Below are 24,503 nucleotides of genomic sequence, written 5' to 3'. Positions count from 1 at the left end.
TCACAATCACACCACACCAAAAACAGCTCTATCATTACGCAATCTTTTTTTAAATTCATATATTAGACAGTCTTCCGCAGTCTTAGTTTTTGATCAGCTATGCTTATTTTTTATCTTGATAAATAGTATTCATAAATATACCAAAATATATGTCTAAATAACTAGGTAAGTATAGATTGTTAACAAAAATTTAATTACAAAACATTTTACAAAAGTCACATCGTCTAATCCGTTTCCGAGATATACCTATTTATGTATTTACGAAATACGCAAACGAATTTGTATTAAATGGTTGCTTGTGTAGACGCTAGGTCTAGTCTAGATTTCCTCATATCTTCGTTGTGCACTATAATTGCTAGGAATACCTACAGTCGTATTCATATAGTCGGTTAGGGGCAAGGTTGGTCACTGAACGCGTAGATTTTCTCATTTGATATTCACTGCTCAGGACTGTACGACCAAGCTATCAATAAACCAGTCGCGTATAAATAGTGCTTGAAGCCGGCCTGGATGACAAGAAAACGTGTGAAACATCAGATATCTGTTAATGCTATTGTAATTTAAAAGTGATATGCGGTAAAGTGCCTGTAACCAAGTTCAACATGAATGTAACAAGGTAAGAGATAAAACTATCACATTTTACTTAATACAATGCTAATATTTATTAACGTCCACAAACGCTACCGCATTCTCTTTACGGTCGAGGTACTATAACTTTGTATTGTTATTATTCGTAGGAAATGTATGACAGTTCGTTTCAGTGTGTGTTTCATAATCGTTTCATACCTGTGAATAGGTATGAAACGATTATGAAAACGGTACTTATTTTATATTATTTTAATATATTATTTAATATATTTCTTTCACTTTCACGATGTCAATTAAAGGAAGCTTAGATTATATCTCTGTAATCTAAGAACGGAAGTTTGTTTCTAGTGTTTAAAATTATTATGTGTACACGCTCAGAATATTTGAAATGGTACAAAAAATAAAATAAAAAGGCTATCTAGATAAAACTACTTAACCGGAAAAGAACGAAATGAAAATGAACTCACCTGAAAACTGCTGACAAACGATGCGCTGGACCAATAAGGCTGAACTTAATTGAAACTTTCCGCTTTTCTTGGAAACTCAATTGTTTCTATATACTCATTTACTTTATTTTTTATTATTTATCTTTATTTTTTTAATATATTTAATGACCGATATAATACAATATGAAATGTACTTTGATAACCGAATAAAATCAATTACGTATAAATAGTAAGGTTTGTGGTATCTAATGTTATTAAAGCCAATAAAATAAAACAATAAAAACAAAGTAATACACAGTCAAATACGATTATAATGTACAACTTCTGGTTGGAATAAGTTTAAAAAGATTGTAGGTTGTTTGTAGGTTGACCAAGCACTGTTGACTATTGATCCGTCGTGATACGTGATGTCAATGACGCTCAGTAATAAGACGATAATGTAATGTACCTAATTGACCCCGTTGGCCCATAATACGTACTGATATAAGAATATTTGTCTCGAACTTTAGTGTAATCAAGGTCGTCAGACCATGTATCGTACGATTTATAAAGGTACGCATACACGGGTAATATTTGAAGCAATTATTACTTGACAACTCGTATGGATCAATCTGGAGTAATTAGTGGAGAAATATGCAACAATTTCATAATAACGGCAACTTATTTTAATAATTTTAACCCACTACAGAGCCAAGTCTTCCTCCTCATATCATTACTATAATCACTTGGTACCATCCTCATAACAGAGTTTAGCGGTCAGTATACGAAAAGCTTTCCTATCTATACAAGGCATTTTATTTTGAAGGTAGTCCACTCTCTCTCTAATGTTGTCGGTACCATTTTCTCCTTTGACTACCGGGTGCTCTCCTACCCATTGGCATTTCTTTCCCTTTATAGGAAAGGGGATAGCTTAGACTCACCACTCTGTAAGACTCGAAATCCGACTCTCGTGATCCGAAGCCACATAGGCTAACTAGACCAACGAGGCAGTTTATTTTTAATTGCAGCAACTATATATACAACCGGATATCCAGACAGTTAAGAAAATTTGTTTGTATATTTCGAATTTGGGATATCGTCAAAAGAACTTTTTCTAATTTCGAAGTCAATAAGCTGATTTTGAAAACTGCACACCACAACTACTGATCCGATTTGATTAAATAAAATCATCATGTAAGATCCCCCTGTTGACATACGAATAAACTACTGGGACTAAACAGTACGGCCCTGTGCAGCCATAATTTAAATTCAAGTAGAAAGCATGTTTCAGATCAGTATGTCAGCTTTCTTTACACATAAGTATTTTTAAAACAACGAACAATGGTTAGCCATAGCTACAATGAGCAAACAAAAGGCAGACAACCAACCTTGGAACGAATTCATCATCATCAGCTTATTGTTATAGACCACTATAGTTTACAGGGTCAGATCTCTATCATTTTCATTATCATCGTCATCATCATCATCATCATCATCATCATTAACAGCCCATGGACATCCACTGCTGGACATAGGCCTCTTGTATGGACTTCCAAACAAAATGTCTTGATCCCACAATGCGCTTTCCGATACGGGTCGCCAACTCGTTATTCCAGAAATTTGGAGCTTAGACTTACGAGTAACAACAATCAGTGTGTTGTGTTTTGACGTCAATGATATTTAGCTGAATAGACGGCTTATCGTGCTGTCCGAGGCACGAGTGTTCATCACGATCAACGTAGAAGTTAGATAAACTTTATTTACCTGTGGGATATACCCCAATCCACGTCCAACCTACCTCATGGTCGGAAATTGCATAGGCTAGTCACATGACCAACAAGGCAGTTACTGGATCAACGTAGCAGATAAAGCGAAATGATCGGTTCTCAATAAAGGCTATGAATTAAACATTATTTCGTAGTAAGCGCCTGTCCGGGTAGGTAGGTAGATAATTTGTTGTACTACGAGTATTATCATTTACTTATGGTAGTGATGCCTACCTATAAATAATTAAACCAGTAAAATTCAAAGCGTATTTTATTACAAAACAAGTTTCGTAATTTTCCAAAATAACAGCTATTTTGCAAGTTTATTTAAGTTCTATAATATAGAAAATAGGCAACTTCTGAGAAGACAAACCAATATAGTTCAAGAAGTGCGTATTTACACAAATTGTACTAATTTCTGTAGACTCGTGAACCTTTGTTTAAAATAATTAACTGCGTTTGGTATTGACCGATATATGGAATTAGCAATATGCATTTAATTACTACCTATCTTCAAACTACGTCACTATAATACAAAGGAATTACAACTACTTATGATTAAGTGCTGCCTGCCTTCTATTGTGTTTCAATTCTTGTGTTAATTATCTAGTAGCTATATTAATAAATATGTAGTTTACAAATATGGACACAAGCTTGATTGGGAAGTATTCTTCGTGCTTTATGTATTTATTATTATGTAATATCCAATATCAAAAAGTATGTTTAGTTGAACTACTGGTTCGAAATTAAAAATTATTTTCGTGTTGGATAGTCCATTTATTGCGAGAAGCAATTTATTGAAAAATATTATAGACGACTAAAAAGTTAATTTTCCGATAGTTACTTCATCGTGATGAGATGCTCAACTTTTTATTTTCGAAAATTCTTGATTCTGGTAGCTTTAGCGTAGATAGATTAACCCTGGCAGCTTTGGGAAAAGTTGAGCGTGTCATCAAGATGCTGATGAAGCTACTTATGAAAAATAACTTGATAACTATACTTGAGTAGGTAATTTGTAAAAATGCTCCCCGGATCCTGGACTAGGAGCGGAACATCAATGAAAAATTGGCGAAAAGGTGTATATCTTTTGAAATATTTCGTTACGGACGTTGAAAGATACGGAAAAGTTATGTATGACGGTATTAGAATTTTCACGCGGACGAAGTTGAAGCCGTTCCGCAAGTATTATACTTATTGTAGTCTCAAGTCTAATCATTTAAGCAGATAATTTAATAATCGTTAAACATACTTATTTACCTGATGAAAACAGGTAGCCTTTGTACATAATAAATACATATTATAGGGTTTCATTCACATGAACTGAATTGTTAGCAACGCGATTTACAAACCATAATATATTATTATACTAATTCGTAAATAACTTAGTTATGTAGACTCAGAGGCCTCAATATATATATATTAACATATTATGTTTATTTAAGAAATGCCGTTTGATTAAAGTACTCTATTTATTACTAATCGAAAGTTGAAAGATAAAAAATTATAAATATTTCCCTAAAATAGACATATTTTTGGCTGAAATTTCAGCTATACATTGTTGTTGTTTTTACTATCTACTCGTATTTCAGTAACGCACGCCGTAGAAAATAATACCTATATGTTTTGCTGGGCATACTCGTAGATAAAGTATTTAATAGTTAAGACTTAATTTACTTATAGTGCGATAAGAATTAATAATTATTCTTAAATTTTAGTGGTACAATCGTTTCAAACCAAATATAATAGGTATAGTTATATATTAACAATATTATGTAACAGAGAAAACAAAAACCGTTCGAAAGTATTGCGAGATGAAGAGATGATTCAGCCTAAAGTAACATCAGATTCAAGTCCATATATTATTATATGTCTATATTTAAAATTTTCCTTATTCAGATAATGTATGACTTGTTAGTTTCACCTATCCATGTATTATGTATGAGTAAATTCAAGGAGCAGTGCAAATTAAGTTCATATATAAACCTTTGCAGAGGCACAATGTCTCTTCATTACTTTTTTTTTGTCTCATATTAAACATGTTCTTGAAGGCCTATAAAACACAAATTTACTAACACTCTTGTGTTATATATATGTACCTACATATTAGAATATAAAATAATATTATAGAAATATTACTATGTGACCCGGCAAACATTGTTCTGATATTTTAATTTCTTTAATCCCAAAAAAGGATGGGGGTGGTTATATGAAGGTACAAAAAGTATCAATTATATATTCTCATACGAATAAAATTTCCAATAGAAAATCATTAAAATCGTTTGAAATTGTTTGGCAGAGTGCGACCACTAACGCCATGACACGAGATTTTTACCTTATTATATTTCCGCTATACAATGCGATATCCCTCATAACCGTGTATTAGAGCATGCATCTCATATGACATCATTTAATGGTCTGCTGTATAACGCCAGTCACAGATGACCAAGTTTATCAACAAATCTGCAGCTCGCTTAGGAAAGTTGACAGTGAAAAGAATATCGAAATATGGACATAGTTTTACAAATTTGACGGCCTCCATGGCGCAGTGGTATGCGCGTTGGAATTACAAATCCAAATGGTCCTGGGTTCGATCCCCGGCTGGGCCGATTGAGATTTTATTAATTGGTCCAAGTCTAGTTGGTGGGAGGGTTCGGCCGTGGCTAGTTATCACCCTACTGGCAAAAACGTACCGCCAAGCGATTTAGCGTTCCGATGTCCGAGGTGACAAACCCGAAAGGTGTGTGGATTTTCATCCTCCTCCTAAACAAGTTCGCCCGCTTCCATCTTACACTGCATCATCACTTACTACCAGGTGAGATTGTAGTCAAGGGCTAATTTGCAATGAGTAAAAAAAAGTTTTCACTGCTCACATCAGACAATCAGACTTGACAATCAACTTGATCATCTGTGGCTGGCGTATATAATATATCCGTATATATACCGCATATGTTCTTAATAACGTTTGACCCCCAGCACGCTTTCTTTTTGCTGTGACATAACAGAAACTTATTAAAGACGCCTTTGTATGTCTCACAGTTATCGATTACATTTCATGTGTGCAATCATTGTGTCGACGACACGCGTTTGCATACTTTTGACCTTTATTGTAACGGGTTTGCTGGAATACACAGCTGCTTATTATCTGTTTTATGTGTTGTTTGTTATTTGAGATAGCTTAATTATGCAGATAGCTATATTTAGGATAGGTTATACACGATACTATTGGTTTTGCGTTCTGTTAACGCTCGCAAAGAAAACTCGCAACCTCGTTAACGTGAACTTCAGTTTTTCGTAAATCCCGCGGGAACCATGAACTTTTCCGGGATAAAAAATAGCTTATAATGTATGTTGCTCAATAACCTTCTTCTATGTACAAGTGAAAGTTCAGCCGTTCCAGAGAATAACCCAAACAGACAGAAAGCGACAGACAGACAAAAATTGCGTTTTAGAATCGTGTAAATAAATATAATCACTTGAGAAAACATAGTTATCGTGAAATCACAGACAGAAACTTCAATTTTATTAAAATATATTTTTTGTATTAATAAATAGGTAATTTTTTTTTTAGTTATAAAATGTAGCTTTATATGGCCATTGCCTACAGAGTTAATAATTAATTAGATACCTATTACAACCTATTATGCGAGAAATGGAAAATCTCCCATGGTAATTGCAAGGTCTGATGTAATTCCCACTTCAAATTAATTACAGATTAATTACTTACAGAGTGTACAACAGTAAGTGGAGTCCATAACCCCTATACCTTTATTACACTATAATTATTGGCCTGTGGCTGTGTATTTGTTATTATTAAAGTCGAAAAAAAAATTAAGTTATTCAAAATTTATTTATTTCAAAGTAGTTTACAATAAAAATTATAAATTTTGAATAGTGTTTTGTATTATATTTTTATATTAACATTGTTAAAAATTTAATAAAAAATAATTTATTAAATAAATGAGAGAAACAAATACACAGCCACTTTATTGGCCTCATTTCATGGAGATATAATCAATACCCATGTCACTATCCTCTGATGTTGGTATCTTTTACACATCTTCCTTCGTAGCTACTTAAAGCATTTCCGTATTATTTGCTATTCAGATCATCATCTAGACTACATAAAATATTAGAGCCTTACTATTTATGATGTTGCATTGGCGTCCACTTGTCATTCTACGCTCATCGAAAATCGCCGTTAACCTCCTTTGGCCTGACGATGAAAGTTGGTACACAAAGGATGGCACAATTTAAAAAACAAAAGCATTCTACACATCTTCTTTATATTACGAAAACGGACCATAAAATCACAGGAGTACCGGTATATCTAAATATATATAACTCAAAGGTGACTGACTGACTAACTGATTGTTATAATTTTTTATCAACGCACAGCCCAAACCACTGGACGCATCGGGCTGAAATTTGGGTAGATGTTATGACGTAGGCATTCGCTAAGAAAGGATTTTGATCAATTCTACCCCCAAATGGGGATGAAATTTTGTATGATACTTTGTCAATTTTAAACTGATCGGGCTAGACTTTGCATGCGTAAAGCTTCTGTGACGTAGGCATCCCCTAAGAAAGGATTTTGTAAAATTCCACCTCTAAGGAGATACAATAGGGGATGAAAGTTTGTATAGGTAAATTTCTTGGATTTTCGACTGATTGAACTGAAATTGGAGCTACTAAGATGAAGTCGTTCGCTTAAATAGGATTTTGATAAACTCTACCCCCATGGTTATAAAATAATGGATGATGGAGGACCTTTGCGCTGCCACTCAAGCGATTTTGCTGAAATTTGGAATAAAAGTAAATTTTACTCTGGATTAACCCATAGGCTACTTTTACTCCCGGGAAAATCCATGGTTCCCGCGGGATTTGTAAAAAACTGAATTTGAATTTGGCGTCCGCTAATGTATAATAAGCACCTATACCTAACCATTGACTACATTATTAATACATTGAGTGTTACATCTTTATTTGTTAGCCTTTATTGGGTTACTGTTTTGAGATAAAACCATATTTATCGCAGTTTATATATTAACAGTCGGGGTAAAGGTAGTTAAAGACTTTCGAATCGATGGTAGAGTCAAACTTGACGTTTTTAAAAGTGCTTGTAAACTTAATACTTGAAGTGCTTGTAAAATTAATACGATATTTTTGAAAGTTACATAATTATGATTATACAATCATAGGCCTCAGAGGAGGTCATATTATGTGAAGTCGCGGGCGTCAGCTAGTTATTAAAAAATTGCAAATAGAAAATGCTTACCATAAGCTCTATAAGCTGTTTCAGAGTCTTTTTATGTTATGAATATCGGTAGGTTCGTAATTTATCGATTTCAAGTTCTCTGTGCTACATATCCTTAGTTTTTGTGGTTACAAACCGAATTGAAAGGTAAAGTTACAAATAGGTTGAAACGAATGTTAGTAAAAACGTAATCGTAGTGGGTTTCGCGACTAAAAGTAGTTCATTAGATATAATTTAATGGATTTTTATAAGTTTTTATTTGCTAGATAAAGTCCGCGATTTCGTCCGCCTTTTAGATTTTATATACTATCTGCCACTACGGGGATTATTTAATTTTCGATATAAAAATTATTGCCTCGCTCGTCTGGTGGTAAGCCTATGTAATTTCGGATCAAGAGGTTCTGAGTTCGAATCCTAAGCCGGGCTGTAACATACTGAGTTTTTCTTTCTGAGAAAATTTAAAATATAATTCGACGGAGTCGGGAAGTTGGTGGTTTTATCCCCCGTGTCGCAGAGAACACGTTAAACCATCGGCCCCAGTAATTATAATTACCATCTGATTGATAGTAGTCATTAATTTTAACACTTTCAACCTAAGCTCGCCAACCCGCATTGCAACAGCGTGGTGGGTCAACGCTCCATATACCCTCTCTTATAAGGGAGGAGGCCTGATCCTGTAGAGGGCCGTTAAAACAGGCTGATAATGAACGATGATACACTATCACATTTATAACTATGTTTTGAAAAAGTTATAGACACGACGCAACTACAGAACGGCTATACATTATAATATAATGCGCGTTGGAATAATTATGCATTATCTTTACTAGCTTAATAACGAGCGGTTAATTGCATTCGACGAGCATTTACACTCGAGAACCACCTCACACTGTACGCGCGCTCGCACAAACAGATTTCACCTTTTTGCTATCTACAGAGATGTTCAGCAAATTAATACATAGCTAGAACAGCTATATGTATAGCGAACAAGTTACGCAAGAAATTATTTACATAGAGAAGATATTTTTAGTATAAAATTGAAGGATCAAGAATTGAGTCACTATACTATACCAAAGTGAAAAACCGTCGCGTATTTTAAACAGATTAAGTAATCGTTGCAGGGCATGAAAGGAACAAACTGTTCATCAAGGCAGAAGCCTATGTCCAACAGTGGACGTCTGTCTGCTGATAATGATGATGATAATGATTATGATTATTGCCGGGATACGACTTACGCTGTGGTACAAATTTAGCCAGCCTTAGCCAACATGTTGTCCATAATATTGACAATGTCTTGTCGATAATATTGACAATATATTGTGATGTGCAAATATTAGCAAATAATAAGAACTGCGAACGACAGAATCTCGTGTTCTCTAAAACCTAGGTATTTTACTAACTTTCCTATTCCGATTTCCTAGAGAGTTTATTCAAAGAAAGGAAAACTCAAAACTTTTTAATAGGCTTTATTTAAAACTCGGATGGCCATAAGCAGAGGCGTAGCTAGGTAAGATCTAAGTACAGTTCGATCACGATTTTCTGGTAAGTATTCGAGGGCCTGAGCTTGAGGGCCCCGAAGCATTGTACCGCCTAGCCCCTGCGTAACTACTCCATTGGCCATATGGACTTAACCAAAACAATAGACTAATATTCCAACGAGGCAGTGATTATATCCATTAAGTTATAATTTAGTAAGCCAGCATTGTTAGTACACAATACGTGCTCCTAGAACCTACTGTGATGGGAAAATACTGTGTGGAAAAAGATGTTGTTCCTAATAAGAAGAGTTGATGACCTCGTAGCTTTGCAATGCAAATCACAGTTTCACAGAAGATCTGCTTGGAAGATAAATGACTCTATGTTAATTAATTAGGTAGCTATCAACGAGTAGTACGAGTATTTAGGTAAACTTGCCCTGAAAAGTGGATCAAATCTAGGTTGTTCTGTACTGAAACAAAAACAAAAAATAAAAAAGGGTACAACCAACCTTGAGGAAGTTTCAAATATCATAATTTTTTATAATCCCTATTATAGACCAATTGCTGCAGGCACGACCTCTATTGAAGAAAAACGTTCCACAATCATTTGAACTTTTTAATCAGTTACCCGCAACCAGTCGAGCGGCTAACAACGCATCCCCGTTAAAATAACCATATCGCGATAAAAGGACATACTATTCCTAATCTTCGTTGTGCTATCAACTTATCTATTGTGAGGTGACATATTGTGAAGAAAACCAACATATCAGCGACCTACTTCTGCCGAGAAGACGACGGACCAGGCCTGGCTCCACGGGACACTCCACTCGATTCAGGTTAGTGTCCGCAGCAAAGTCTTTTACGGAACATAGGTAGTTAAATTAAAACCACTTTGTGACGTTTCGTTGGACTCTTGGATAAGCTTTCGGTATACAATAATTTATGGTGCAATGTGGCTGATCTAGACTCGGAAGGTTAACATTGGAACTCCTTAACCAAACAAAATAAACTCTTCGAGTTTAGGCTCAATCAAATTCTCTTCCGCTCTAGTCATGTTACATATTGATTTCCTTTCTACAATCGCTACTGTTTCGAAAAGATAATGACTATTTTGAAACGTCAGCTGCTGAGCTTCTTGCCGACTTCTCAACAGAATTTGCTTTCTCAACCGATAGTAGACTCACAAACTACTAACGCTTGGGAACATAAACAAGTTGGTAGTCAATCTCAACTTTTAAACGAGCTTTTGAAATAAGCCAACTTCAAACAAACAAAAGAATTTGAAATTTGAACTCTGTCACAAAGCGACCTACTACTGCTGCCATATTTGATCAGGGCCACATAAACCTGTTATGAATATAAAAGAGAATTACGGTTAATCGGATCAAAATGTAAACGAAAAATCGCAAGCGATGTAATTACTATGGAGCCTTTGCCTTCACTTCACTTCAACATGATGTCGTTTCGATTGCTATCAGAAGTGGGACAAAACTACATTGGCCTACTCGCGTTTTGACGGCAACCAGTCACAACAGACACGAAAAATTATTATAAGAATGAACTATGAAGAAGACATTAAATAACTGAGGCGGATAACGGTTGTTATTTTACCTAGTTTTGTTGTAAGAAAGCAAAAATAACATTATAAACTTTTAAATTGGAAAGTTGAGTAGATCTCTTGGATGGGTCTTTATTATTATTTTATTCGTAGAAGTATAGGATATTAATCTATTTAGGTATAGGTCGGTACTTATATATAAGCTAAGTTTACAATAAACAACAGTCACAGTATTTAATGTGTAATTCAATATAGCTAACTGGCTAGGATTGTTTTCAATAATAAGGAAAAAGTTTATTTTGGTCCTTATCAATATTATTTATTTATTGAAATAACATTTTTATCATTACTAATTGTGTTAGACTTTAGGTTAATATGATTGTACCTATGGAACGTATTCATATAATTATATATTATGAATGTATAATATATATATTATATATTCATAATAGTTTATTGTGTACTTTGATTATATGAAGGGACGTATATATAATCAACGATTGTGTATTGGTTATTGGCATTTCAATCTGTCGAAGAGACTTAAGTAAATAGGTAATAATATATCTAAGTGTAATCAAACAATCAAAAATTTATTGTATTTCAAACTAAACACAGTAATTACAGCCTAGACCTGACTTCCTCTAGATTTAACATAGCAAAATGTCCAACGTTTGTCAACCATTAAACTCAATTAGGCAGGTACGTAATTACCTAGGTACAGTACAACGAGCTCACCTTAGCAATATAAACAATCAGTCCTCATGAAGTGTCAAGACAGCAGAGCAGTGAACGCGCGTTCCGATCAGTACGCCAACAATAACATTTCACTAGTTTTCGTGCGGGACAAATAAAAAAATCGCATTCACATACTAATTCTTGTGTAGAGAAATTGCACGGTTTACGTATACACGCGCTGGCCGCGAGCCAGAACACTGAGAGAGCGAAGGCGCGGGTGACGGGTGGGTAAGCACAACCTCACGCGGCGCGCGCAGTGAGAGTTCTGATTCCCTCGGCCTGCGTGTTGGGCACCAGTCGCATTACAGCGATGGAGACCGCGGCTGCATCCGCGAGATGCACATTGCACACACAGTACCTGTGCACCAGGCACCTGTGCCGCGTCGGTGCCGCGCGACTGCCGCCCAGAGGTCCCCTGTGCGGTACGCACATGAAAATCACTTAAAAACTTCCTGTTATGTAAGACATTCACCTCAATGTCATGAATGAGCTTCCATTTTCATTGTCGTAACATACTGTAGATGTTCATTCAGATGGTCAGTCATACATATAGACAGTATTAAAAAATCTATTCCAATTGGAAAATACTTCGATTTCAACGATCGAATTGAAAAAACACGAAAATTGCAGTAGCTTAAAATATCGACTTAGACAGTAGATTATAATTAAATTATACACATCGTCACTACACATACCTAATACAAAAAAGTTTATTTCCGACTATAGATAAACTTTTCACTAAATATCGTTTATGTGACCAACGCTGGTAGCACCTAGAAAGGTAAATATTGGCTTAACATAATAGTTTATAAACAATGCACTTCCTGTTTATTGTATTTACTCGTATGTAGAGTCTGATAGTGTAATTTCCAACCAATTTGATCGTAATCGTTCATCGTATGCTAAAAAAAATTTAACGTTTTAAACCTTACGAATACTGCAGTAAAATTTTTCTTTACTCCTTTCATAGTTTCAGGTGATTTTCCTTTAATCGTAACTTTCTACCTAACGTAGTATACGTGAAATTTACTTGAATAACTACAGTATTACATCTGTGTCTGTGTCTACTATGTTTTCTCGAGTGCTTAGGTTATTTACACGATACTAAATCAGAAACAACCTTTTTTAAATTATTGTCTGTTTGGTCATTTTTGTCAGGGCATATTTGAAACAGCTGAACCGATTTTGATGGGACTTTCATTATAATATAGAGGTTAATAAATAAAGAGCAAACAGCAAAAGAAAACCCATGGTTCTTGTGGGAATTTCATGCGGACGAAGTCACAAGCGTCCGCTAATGTTCAAATATAAAACAATAACAAAAAAATTGTTTGTACTCTAATTAAATTTGAACGTAGTAAATAATTCTAATTATTTATTATTGTCCCAAATTAACAATCATGATAACAACGACATTAACCTAAAGTTGTGTTCCACATTTGGACTTGAATGTTTAATTTGGGGACTCGATAAAAGCGCGTTTTAGCTTTTAATTAACTTTTTAGAATATTACGAGTAGGTATCGTATAATATATTATTCTATTATATATTATTAGGTATCATTTTATTATCAGTCTTTTTAATGTTAGAAAGTTAACTAGAAGTTCGGATGTTTAGGACTCAGCCACACAAAAACGATTAAACGAATTTAAATATAAATTTTGACTATCTATACTAATATTATAGAAGTAAGTCTGTCTGTCTGTTACTTTTTCACGGCTAAACGACAGAGCCGATCTAGATGAATTTTGGTATAATGGTAAATGGGACCTTGGGGCAAAACATAAATAAAGAAGGCGGTGAAATAGGAGTTGAAAGTTTGTATGAAAAGTTGTCCTTCATTTTTAGAGTTACATTTATAAAAATGTGTTCATAAATCATAAAAAATATGAAATATAATGTGATTCAACAATTTTTAAAATTCAACCTCTAAAGTGGTGAGATAGGGGTTGAAAGTTTGCTTTGATTTCAACGCGGATGAAGTCGCAGGCGTCCGCTAGTATTTCAATATTATTGCTCTCGATCTCCGAAACTACAAAATAGATTTTCATGGGATTTCCATAGGAAAAAAGAAACTCAAGGCCATAAGCTTCATTATGATCGGAAGTAGAAATTCTTGTATTAGGTTATTATATAATAAGACTAATTAGGAACTTCCAAACGAAATCCGTATAAAATTAACTAGACACATGCGAATTCTATTTTACCCAGATCGCCATTCACCAGCAGCACTCGTAGGTTTGTCATAGATTCTGTTATTGTCCTTACGATAAGCTGGTTATAGGCTACTCAGAACCTTGTTTTTATCGGAAGATGTTATTGAAATTCCAATGAAAATTAATTACAAGCTTTAACTGTTAGTGTGTTTAGGTTAAATCATGGAAGCTAAAGCCATTGGAACCCTTAGACATCTTTAGTTTGGGTATTCTTAATATAAATAACGAATCTGTGTTTAAGTATGGGATTCAAGCTTTTTACTAGTAAAATTAAAAACCAACTAGCTCAACACGTAGTTTTTTTCTACGAACGTTTCATAATGACTAACAAGTCAAAATTTCTTTCTTCTCATACAATGTACATAATCTTTAGAAGCCTTTAGGAAAATGAAGCTTTCACAATTCAAAAATAATTTACTGTGGTAAAATAGTTATTTATGCCAATGTCATGTAATGAGGACCAATGTAGCACGAGTGATTTTTGTACAATGAGGCAAAGCCGAATTGCACAATAGACAGCACGAGTGCTACAATGGCTAATTAAGTGCAGTGACACACAATACTTTTTCTCCGACCATGATTAAAGAATAAACAAAACTCAGTATTTACGTATAATATAATAATATTGACGTTCGGCATGGCCTTTTGTCTCTCGATTTTGTCTCTTGGAAGGAAGCCCGATCTTTTGTAGCCAATGAACTATTTAAAAATTAGAAAAAAAAATCATTGTAGCACGGTTTACCCGTGTGGTAATGTTAATTACATACTTAATATAGCTTTGTGATATAGTTTCAGGTTTTATATTGAGTAGATTACGAAATGGGAGTAGAAAAATGGTTTCCGTACCAGTTAATTAAAATAAACTGCATATCATGCACGTATACATTTAAAGTAGGTGCAATATATGCATTTGCCTGAAGGGTTGGAAAGGGAACATGTGTTCGTTCAGTTGCCGGCTGTTCCTCTTCGTTGAGCACGGGAGCACTTCGAGTACACCATACTGCCAGCCCTATAGCATCCTCCCTTTCTTTATTACAGTATCGTTATATTTACGTCTCTCTCGTTCAACGGTTACGGTATTCAGGGTGCTGGTGTTGGTGCTAAGTTGTTTAGACGTTGTCAGTGGCAACGGTAGTCCGATACACGGCACGCCGCTGGAAGGCACCTAGACGTGTTCAAGCCTTCCTCTCGATAGTACCGTTTAACGTCATTCCTAAACGTATAGTTAAACTTGAAATTGCTCTCAACACAGCAGTCACGTAAGTAATTTCTTTTTTGCTCACTTTTGTGCGTTTGTCTCAATTATTTTCAATTGTTTTAACAGTGATCCGTTAAAAACGGTTTAAGTTTAAAATGGCCTAGAAAGGTCAGCATATAATTATTTTAATATTTTTTAATTTTGTGATTACAAATCAACATACTTTTGAAGAAGTACTTTATTAATATTAATTAAAGTTTTATTATTTAGTATTTAAAATTTTCTAGGTGTGATATATGAATAAGAAACAGCTTACATAACACTTACGTTTTTCAGTCGATTATCTCGATTAGTAAGTATGATGTGAGCAATAAGTTCAAAAGAGGAATTTTAATTTGTAACAAGTGGTCAAGAAATAGACAAATTAATAAGTTTTAATAATATTTTTTCTGTGATGAAATTTCATATGACAGGTTAGGTAGTAGTTTCATATAACTTCCTGATACAAGTACAACTTTTTTAAATAATAGAAATCGTTAGAAAACCCGCTTTGTCGTTTATAAAGACAACAACTTGCATATTTGACTTTCGCCTCTCGTGGGATACTTGCCAGCATCATACAGTAACTCTCACTACTGTACCTCATTGGATACATCTAGCGACAGTTATGTATTTAACTCTCTATACAAATATGCCAGAATTATCCGCATAAGATAAAAAGTGCCAGTATAATATGTTTCCAAACGTTCAAAGCTCAATTCACAACATTCAAAAAGTCAAACCTTTTTTCAATTCAATTTTCTCACGGCATAAAACTTTCCAAAAGTTTCGATTGTTACTTGTTCTCAATTCCGTGAATTTCGTATTTCTTATACATTTTATGTTTGAAGTGGGTTTTGCGTGAATTGGTTAAATCCAAATTGATTTTGTCCGTAAATTCGCTACCCTACCCATGTAGTTATACCTTGAAGTTATTTCCCATAACTTTAAGGTGTTATCGAAACCATTGCATAGCTAATATATAAGCTTTTTTGGTCTTACGCTATAATAATATCTGTTCTTCGGAACAGAATTAGATCGTCCGACAAAATTATTCAGATTCTGTTACACTTTAGTTGGTATCATTTTCACTTGAGTACTCATAAGCACAGAATACACAATGGTAGGTACAAGAAAAGCTGATAATCTTATTAAAAAACTTGCAATTTTACCTTCATCATCATCAGCATTATCAACCCATATTCGGCTCACTGTTGAGCTCGAGTCTCCTCTCAGAATGAGAGGGGTTAGGCCAATAGTCCACCACACTGGCCCAATGCGGATTGGCAGACTACACACACGCAGTGAATTAAAAAAAATCTCTGGTATGCAGTTTTCCTCACAATGTTTTCCTTCACCGTTTGAGACACGTGATATTTAATCTATACTAATATTATAAAGAGGTAAAGTTTGTAAGTTTGTAAGTTTGTAAGTTTGTAACAATTTTTTGAAATGGGGTAATCTTCGGAACTACTGGACCGATTTTAAAAATTCTTTCACCAGTAGAATGCTACATTATTGGGGAGTGCTATAGGCTATATTTTATATTTCTATCATATATACCTACTGAGATATCGCGGGTTTTCTCTTACAGGTCGGACTGAAAAACTTACTTATTCGCATGCGCTGCCTCAACCATTGCGTATAACTGAAATAAATGTATGGAGGCTTTTTGAACCTTTAAAAGTTCTACAAAAAAGTCCGCGACACCATATATCTATCTTTTATATTTTAGCAGATATAGTACCTTTAGTACTTTAATAAATTATTTAAATTTTAAACTAAGGTTTACGTCATTATTTACACAACTAAACTTAAAACCTTATCAAAATAAATGATTTAATAATCACAAGGATATTATAGAGATAAGATTTGCCCTTTACAGTATGTTAATTAGTTATATAGTTTCGGAGATAATACAAAATTTCTGAAAGTCGCAGAAATGCCGCTATATGACGCCCCGCGGTTTCAATTACGTGGTTCCCGTTCCCGTATGAATATGAGGACCAAACATAGCCTATGACACTCGCAAATAATGTAGCTTTCTATTGGTAAAAGAATTTTCCAAATCGGTCCAGTAGATCCAGAGATTACCCCCGACAACCACACAAACTTTACCTCTTTATAGTATTAGCATAGAAGTCGCTTGGGAAATTATAGTCTTTTGGTCATTGCACCACGCACAAAAGGCTGGACCAATTTTGCTGAGGGTAGGGGTAATTTAGGGAAAGTGTAGGGTAGGGTAGGGTAGGGTACGGATAAGGTAGGGGTAGTGTAGGGTAGGGGCAAGGTAGAGGTAGGGGAAGGATATGGAACGTATAGGGTAGGGGAGGAGTAGGATAGGGGTAGGGTAGGGTAGGGGTAGTGTACGGGTAGGGAAGGGTTAGGGTAGGGATAAGGTAGGGGTGAATCTGTCACCCATCGGAGATAAGTCCTCGAGTCGTTAACGCTATCAGTGTTTCCTAAGCGATCTTAATAAAACTACAGGAGAGCTCAATTTAAGAGTGTCGCTGGCTGGGTTGCGGTAGTTTACGAAATGTTCCCGTGGGTCAGTCATCAGGCGGCGAGTCGGAACACCGTGGGGTTTTAGTCGGTTGAAGTCCGACATAACCTTCTTGCCTCCCTGTGGCGAGAAGGTATCCATGAGGATTTCCCCACGTAAAAAAAAAAAAAAGGGATAAGGTAGGGGTAGGGAAGGGTTAGGGTTAGCGGTAGGGTAGGAGTAATAAGGTAGGGGTAGGGTAGGGGTAGATTAGGGGTAGGGTAGGATAGGGTATGGATAGGTTACGGGTAGGGTTAGGGTAGGGTAAGGTGAGGGGAGGGAAGGGTTAGCGTTAGCGGTAGGGTAGGAGTAAGGTAGGGGTAGGGTAGGGTAGGGTAGGGTTGGGTAGGTTTACGAGCAGGGTAAGGTAGAGGTAGAGAAGTTTACATCAATTTTTACGCGGACGAAGTCGCGGGCGTCCGCTAGTGATCATATAAACTCCTACTGAACCAAAGTTTACATCGATTTTCACGCGGACGAAGTCGCGGGCGTCCGCTAGTTTCTTATAATGCACACCACTGAAAAGTTGGAGGTTGATGCCCCGGGCCAGATTCGAAATCACGCCCTCCGGAATCGGAGGCAGAGATCATATCCACTGGGCTATCAAGGCTCTATTTTCATTCATTTTCACTATGCAGGATTGAACGAATTTTATTTTCTGTATCATCATTTTACATTTAAAGTCACAAATTAGTACGTAAGTTAAACTTTAGTAACAGTACGAACTAAAAGCTTCTAACCTCCGTGCCCTCCGTTTAATTTATTATCTGAATACCAAAAGATTCAGGTTCTCGTGCTGTTATTGTACCTACTCCCATAAAAAACTTCGGCTACAAGCTGTGTCTGGGAACGGAAAAATAAAAATGATTTTATTCTGTTATATCAATAACGTGTCCTACTTAGTATCCTTGTCGATATTCCTTAACCTAATTACGAGTAAATTCTTTCATGGTTTACTCAGCGTGGACCTCTGAACGTGGGCAATAATTCACTCTATACATCATCAGGCTGTATACATAGGCCTTAACATAGGCCTTTTCGAGAGAACGCAAGTACAGACGATCCTTAGCCATGCTTATCCAGCCTCTTCATACGACCTTATTAAGGTAGTTGCACCATCGAGCTGGAGACATCGTTTACCAATACGAGGTCTCCTTTAACGCGTATTTGCCAGAGGACATCCTTTCTTCATCAAACATGCCCAACTTCAGCTTGCTATTCTCTGTGCTATGTCGATGACTCGAACTTGAAATTATCTAGCAGTAATATTTTCAACTTTGTATAGAAATCGCCCAGTTTTATTATATGTATAGATAGATATAAATTGTGGATTGGTGGTGGTGGGTTAAGCTCCAAGTACTTAGTAATTTCGGAATTTAACATTCGATAATTCATAAAGAAGTTTCTGTGTGTAAAAAAAGTATACTCATAGTCATAGAGCATTTTCGAATAGATACTACAAAAAATATTTAGGTATCTTCTAAAAAATAGCTTTATAAATAAACATATCATTATCAGTTATCACCCTAACCGACTGCACTGCCAACCCGTATTGGAACGGTGTGCTAAATGTTTTCCTACAATGAATCTTTCCTTATAGTAAAAGACCTAGCACATCTTGGATTTGGCCATTAAAAATGAGTTTTAGATATAATCTATATCTTAATCTCTAGATTTACTAGACCAATTTTGAAAATTCTTTTACCACTAGAAAGCCATACGGTATTTGTATACAGAAATAAATACATCACGTATTTTACCCACGGACTACCTACAGTGTACCCTTTCGTATTAGGTAACGTTTAAAGACTTATAAGGGTCCCATTTAATTAAATGAAACACGATCTTATTACAAACTGCGTTTAAATTGAAATTTTACATGCGAGGTGTAACTTGGTCGTTAACCTCTGGCGTCAATACAGTTTTATCAACTTAACTACTAGCTAAACTAGTAGATATACCAAAAACATGCTCTACTAACCTCTACCTGCCTCCTTGTACGTTGGTTAACTATGTGGTTTCAGATCACGAGATCCTGATCCTGATCCTGATCATGAGATCCTGGGTTCGGTTCCTGGGTCAGGCTATGGATACTGAGCTTTTCTTTCTTCTAAGAAATTTTCAGTAAAAATTCCCAACTAGTTGGAAGTTGGTGGTGTTCCTCGTGTCTCTGAGAGCACATTAAGCTATAGGTCTCGGTCATTACCATTGGCATCTAATAATGGTTAACGGCAAGCGTCCACAGATCGGCATCGTACGCATAGGACGCATCGCATCAAACCGATTTTAGTATTTTTGTATTACATAGTAGTAGGTATAGAAAGTAATTAGCCCCCTGGATAAGACCTCTAAATCCGAATCCGTCATGCATGCACCTCCAACTTTTTAGTTGTGCGCATTTTAAGAAATTAAATATCGGTGAAAGAAAAACATCGTGAGAAAACCTGCATACCAGAGAATTTTCTTTATTCTCTGCGTGTGTGAAGTCTGCAAATTCGCATTGCTCCAGCGTGGTGGACTATTGGCCTAATCTCTCTCATTCTGAGAGGAGACTCGAGGTTAGCAGTGATCCGAATATGGGTTGATAATGATGATGATGATGAGAAAGTCATACAAGTGCGTCCACTGATCTGCATCGTACGGATTGCGTCGAACGGATTTTTTCTACCGTAAAATTAAAAATCCGTTTGCGATGCGTCCGATAAGTATGATGCGGTTCAGTGGACGCCAAAACAAGAGTAAGCCTGCCAAACCGCATTAGAGCAATGTGGTGGATCTAAGCATCATATCCCCTCTGCTAAAAGGAGAGAGGCCGAGCCTTCTACACGACATCGTACCGGAACGCTAATTCGCTTGGTGATACGTCTTTATCGGTAGGGTGGTAAATATCCACGGCCAAAGTCTCCCACCAGCCAGACCTGGACCAATTAAGAAAACCTTAATCGGCCCAGCTGTGGATCGAACCCAGGACCTCCGTCTTGTAAATCCACCGCGCATACCACTGCGCCACGGAGGCCGTCATGAATATACTATATGATTCTGCTTAATACTGTTCATGCCGAGTGAAGGGTGCGACGACATTGGTTAAAATATTTTCGCATATACCGTTATTATTGGTTATTATTGGGTTCTGTTGTACCTACCTACATGAATATTTTTTTTGTTTCAGATATGTACGTAAGAGTTATTTTAGAAACATGATATTATAACGACATATAATGACAGTACCAAGTAACATTAGCGATAATTTAGCACATTCAAGTTGCGTACTTGATGAGTCTTCAAACTGGAATACGTTGTACTGCTCTCATCTTTGGTCAGACAGCCATGCGAGAAAAGCAATTATCAATGCGCCAAATAAGAACAATAAAGCAATCAAATATTGTTACACATGTAGAGGTAAAATACGAAATTATGGGATCACACCTCCAAAGGCAAACTTTTCCCCAAACAACCATTCTACTCCAAAAGGAAATTCCGCACAAGCATTTATAGAAACGCGTACTAATAATACATTGGTTGAAAATAACTTAGATAGCTTTAATCACTCGGATAAATCCAAAGGTAGAAAGACGTCTATTAGTGATATTAACATAAATAATTCTGAACTGTCCCAGTACATTCCCACTATATCTCGACAAATTGATGTCAGCTTTCGTCATAAATATACCAGTACACAATATGATTTGTGTGCCACAGATATAGGTCAGAGAAGACTGAGAAAAGGCCTAAGAGGCATTGGATGTATAATAAACTTCTCGTTGACTGAAAGTCCGAAGACAAAAAGAACACAGATACAAGCGTGCTCAATATGTGTAATGATCGTTGCAATAGTAGTTATAAGTTTGGTTCTAGTAAATTATACAACTCTCAATTTTATGAATGACAAAAACATTACTAGTACATATTTAGTGCCAAGTGAAATTGTAGACATTAATGAAACATCTTCAGCTATCGTCAGTATATCTACAGATCTACCTGTATTTACCGAAGTCACTGATAAAATGTACACAGAAATAAGCTCAACTGATGACCCTTTTATATTGACCACTACTAAAAATATCACTCACATAAGCAACATTATTTTAAAAATACGTAAGAATATTAAAACATATCCAAAAGATGGAAGGAAAGGCGATGAAAGTAAAATGCCAAAAGATAGTATAAACAGAGATGTATCGAAAAGATTTTGCTCGTGCCAAAATAATGAAGTGTGTATGTTAGACGAGATAAACGGTGTAGCGATCTGCAAAGCCGCCATTGACATGGATGACCCTACAGGTGACTTTCAATTATAATTTAGTTTCTAATTATTTTCTAATGGTTGTCATATTTAAAGCATGTATGAAATTCATAATTCATTTATTTCAAGTAGGCTTAGTTCACAAGAACTTTTGAAACGTCAAGTTTGACTATTTGTACAGATTCTACCACCGGTACGGAAGGCAGTGCAAAGAAAAGCCGGCAATAAACTAAACAATTGCTCTTTTGAAAAAGGAATCATACAATATTTGAATAATTTACAATTGTTACCATCGTAAAATCTCTTTTAGCTTTACTTTATGTGTGGAGGTGGTGGAGGTAGATCCAATGGCCTCCAAGCATCATTAGGAATATACTACATTGTATAAAACAAAGTCGCTTTCTCTGTCCCTATATATGCTTACATCTTTAAAACTACGTAACGGACTTTGATGTGGTTTTTTTAATAGATAGAGTGATTGAAGAGGAAGGTTTATATGTACAATAAGTCGCGGGCGTCCGCTAGTACTATACATAACATATCCGAAATATATAGACGTATTAAGTAAAATTATATATCTCGAATTTTGCAGGGTGTGGTGGATTATGTGCCATGGAAACCGAAGCTTGCCAGCTTGTAGACAAAGCTCGAGGTGTGCGCGTTTGTCGTTTATTGACGCAAGTGACGTGTTCACCTGAGGACTGGCGTTGTCGAAACGGTTTTTGCGTGCCGTCTACTGCCCGGTGCGATGGATCTATCCAATGCTACGACCGTTCGGATGAAATGCACTGTGGTACGGTATACATACTTTTTTAATTCTACTCCTACATAATATTATCAACGCGAAAGTTTGTATGGATGTTTGAATGTTTGTTTAGATGTTTGTAGGTTTCCCAAGATTTGTGAAAACTGATGATTTTGATGATGTGAATGTTTGTTTATCTTTCACGCCTCGACTACTGAACCGAATTAGCTGAAATTTGGTATTGAGATGATATTATAGCCTAGATTAACACATAGGCTACTTTTTTCAAAGAAAAAATCATGGTTCCCGAGGGATTCGTAAAAAACCTTAATTCCACGCGGACGAAGTCGCGGGCGTTCGCTAGTAATAAGTATATACGGATGGGAACGCTAAACTGCTTTACCGATTTTGATGAATTTTGGTATAGTGATAAAATTTAAGTGGACCTGGAAAAACATAGGTAGGTACCTAAGGAATTATTTCCAATAATATTTTTCATGGAATAACTATCTTAGCAAACTTACTTCTGCAACTCTTCAATAAACTTCAACAAGTGATTTTGCATACCTACTTATTTACGTAGTACGACTAGGTCGTGGATATGTGTTTACATTATGTATGTTTACAGATTGCGATTTAACAAAACAATTTCGTTGCGGACATTCTATATCATGCTTTGCCAATAAGAAAATGTGTGATGGCTCAATTGATTGTTGGGACGGTTTTGATGAACTCAATTGTACTCTAGGTCAGTAACAATAGGCCATTTATTTTATATACTAGAGCTTAATGTATAGCCTTATTAAAATAATCCCTTTTTTATACTAAGCGTTCGTCGTTTTAGTTATTTTAACATTATGTTGTTTGTTTTCCTCAACATATATTAAGAAGGATAACGCAACTGTAGGATTCTTGCTGTCGCGTTAGCGTTTCACGTAAAACTCTACGCCACACAATATATTACCTACAAATAATATTCATTAAAGAGTATTGGCAGTAGAGCTCACTTCCGAAGTGTTGGTGATAATAGGCGATGTCACAACTTGCTTGTATCGTCAACCATTTAAAATACTGTATAAAAAATCTGTTTATTTTAATCGCAACTACCCACCAGTTGTTACATACACCTGCCTACGTATTTATCTCTATAAATACAGGTGCAGATACAGTTTAGTAGTCCACGGAACTGGGCTACCAGTATGAATGTGCTTATTCAAATATAACGGGATTTGCATACAAATGTAGTAATGCTCTAACTGCATATTTTACTCGTGTAATACGATTTGGTTTGTTTTTAGAATGTCCCGAAGATCAATTTACGTGTACTGACGGCCAGTGTATTATGTCATCGAGGTTTTGCGACGGCTTGGCGGACTGTGCGGACGGCAGTGACGAGCCCCAGGGCTGCGATGCGGCTTGCGGCACCCACGAGATACAGTGCAAGAATAACCGTTGCATATCCCGCGGTGTACAGTGCGATGGAAAAGACGATTGTGGTGATAGTTCGGACGAATCTAATTGCTCCTAAATTCGCATCACGTGTTAAGCTTTTACGGTGTTTGACTGTTCCTGTTTTAGGTTTAAAAAAAATAATGGTACCTATTTTCTCACAAAATAAAATTGTTTTTAAACTCAATTTGTTTCATTTTCCTATAACGTAGGGCAGGGGAAGGTTATTAAAATATTATTACTAGCTACTTACTTGTTGATCTCAAC

The 24,503-nt window shown here is 35.8% G+C and overlaps 2 protein-coding genes across 11 annotated transcripts in view; one reads left to right on the top strand and one right to left on the bottom strand.

Annotated features, from left to right (window-relative positions):
- LOC112046910 (sphingomyelin phosphodiesterase) overlaps positions 1-12,053 on the bottom strand; it is a 35,359-nt gene extending 23,306 nt beyond the window's left edge. For 4 of the 5 annotated variants that reach the window (XM_052882255.1, XM_052882298.1, XM_052882223.1 and 1 more), the window contains exon 1: positions 11,805-12,053. The gene's annotated coding sequence lies outside the window, so the exon portion shown is untranslated. The remainder of the gene's footprint in view (positions 1-11,804) is intronic. The other variant, XM_052882195.1, reaches the window with a different exon arrangement.
- Positions 438-24,418, top strand: LOC112046911 (uncharacterized). Of its 6 annotated transcripts, none has more exons than XM_024083758.2 (5): positions 438-616; positions 20,969-22,080; positions 22,635-22,835; positions 23,416-23,535; positions 24,086-24,418. In XM_024083758.2, exons 2-5 carry the CDS (start codon positions 21,018-21,020, stop codon positions 24,313-24,315), a joined length of 1,614 nt encoding a protein of 537 aa, XP_023939526.2. In that variant the 5' UTR covers positions 438-616; positions 20,969-21,017; the 3' UTR covers positions 24,316-24,418. The 6 variants fall into 6 exon arrangements, with proteins under 6 accessions (XP_023939526.2, XP_052738476.1, XP_023939527.2 ...); XM_052882516.1 differs by lacking the exon at positions 438-616 and adding an exon at positions 10,154-10,347; XM_024083759.2 differs by lacking the exon at positions 438-616 and adding an exon at positions 12,114-12,263.
- Positions 24,419-24,503: the final 85 nt, after the last annotated feature.

This window comes from Bicyclus anynana, chromosome 1, assembly GCF_947172395.1.
Source record: "Bicyclus anynana chromosome 1, ilBicAnyn1.1, whole genome shotgun sequence".
Lineage (NCBI taxonomy): Eukaryota > Metazoa > Arthropoda > Insecta > Lepidoptera > Nymphalidae > Bicyclus > Bicyclus anynana.
Note: the sequence above shows the minus strand (reverse complement) of the source record. Positions and strands in the feature narration are given on the sequence as shown.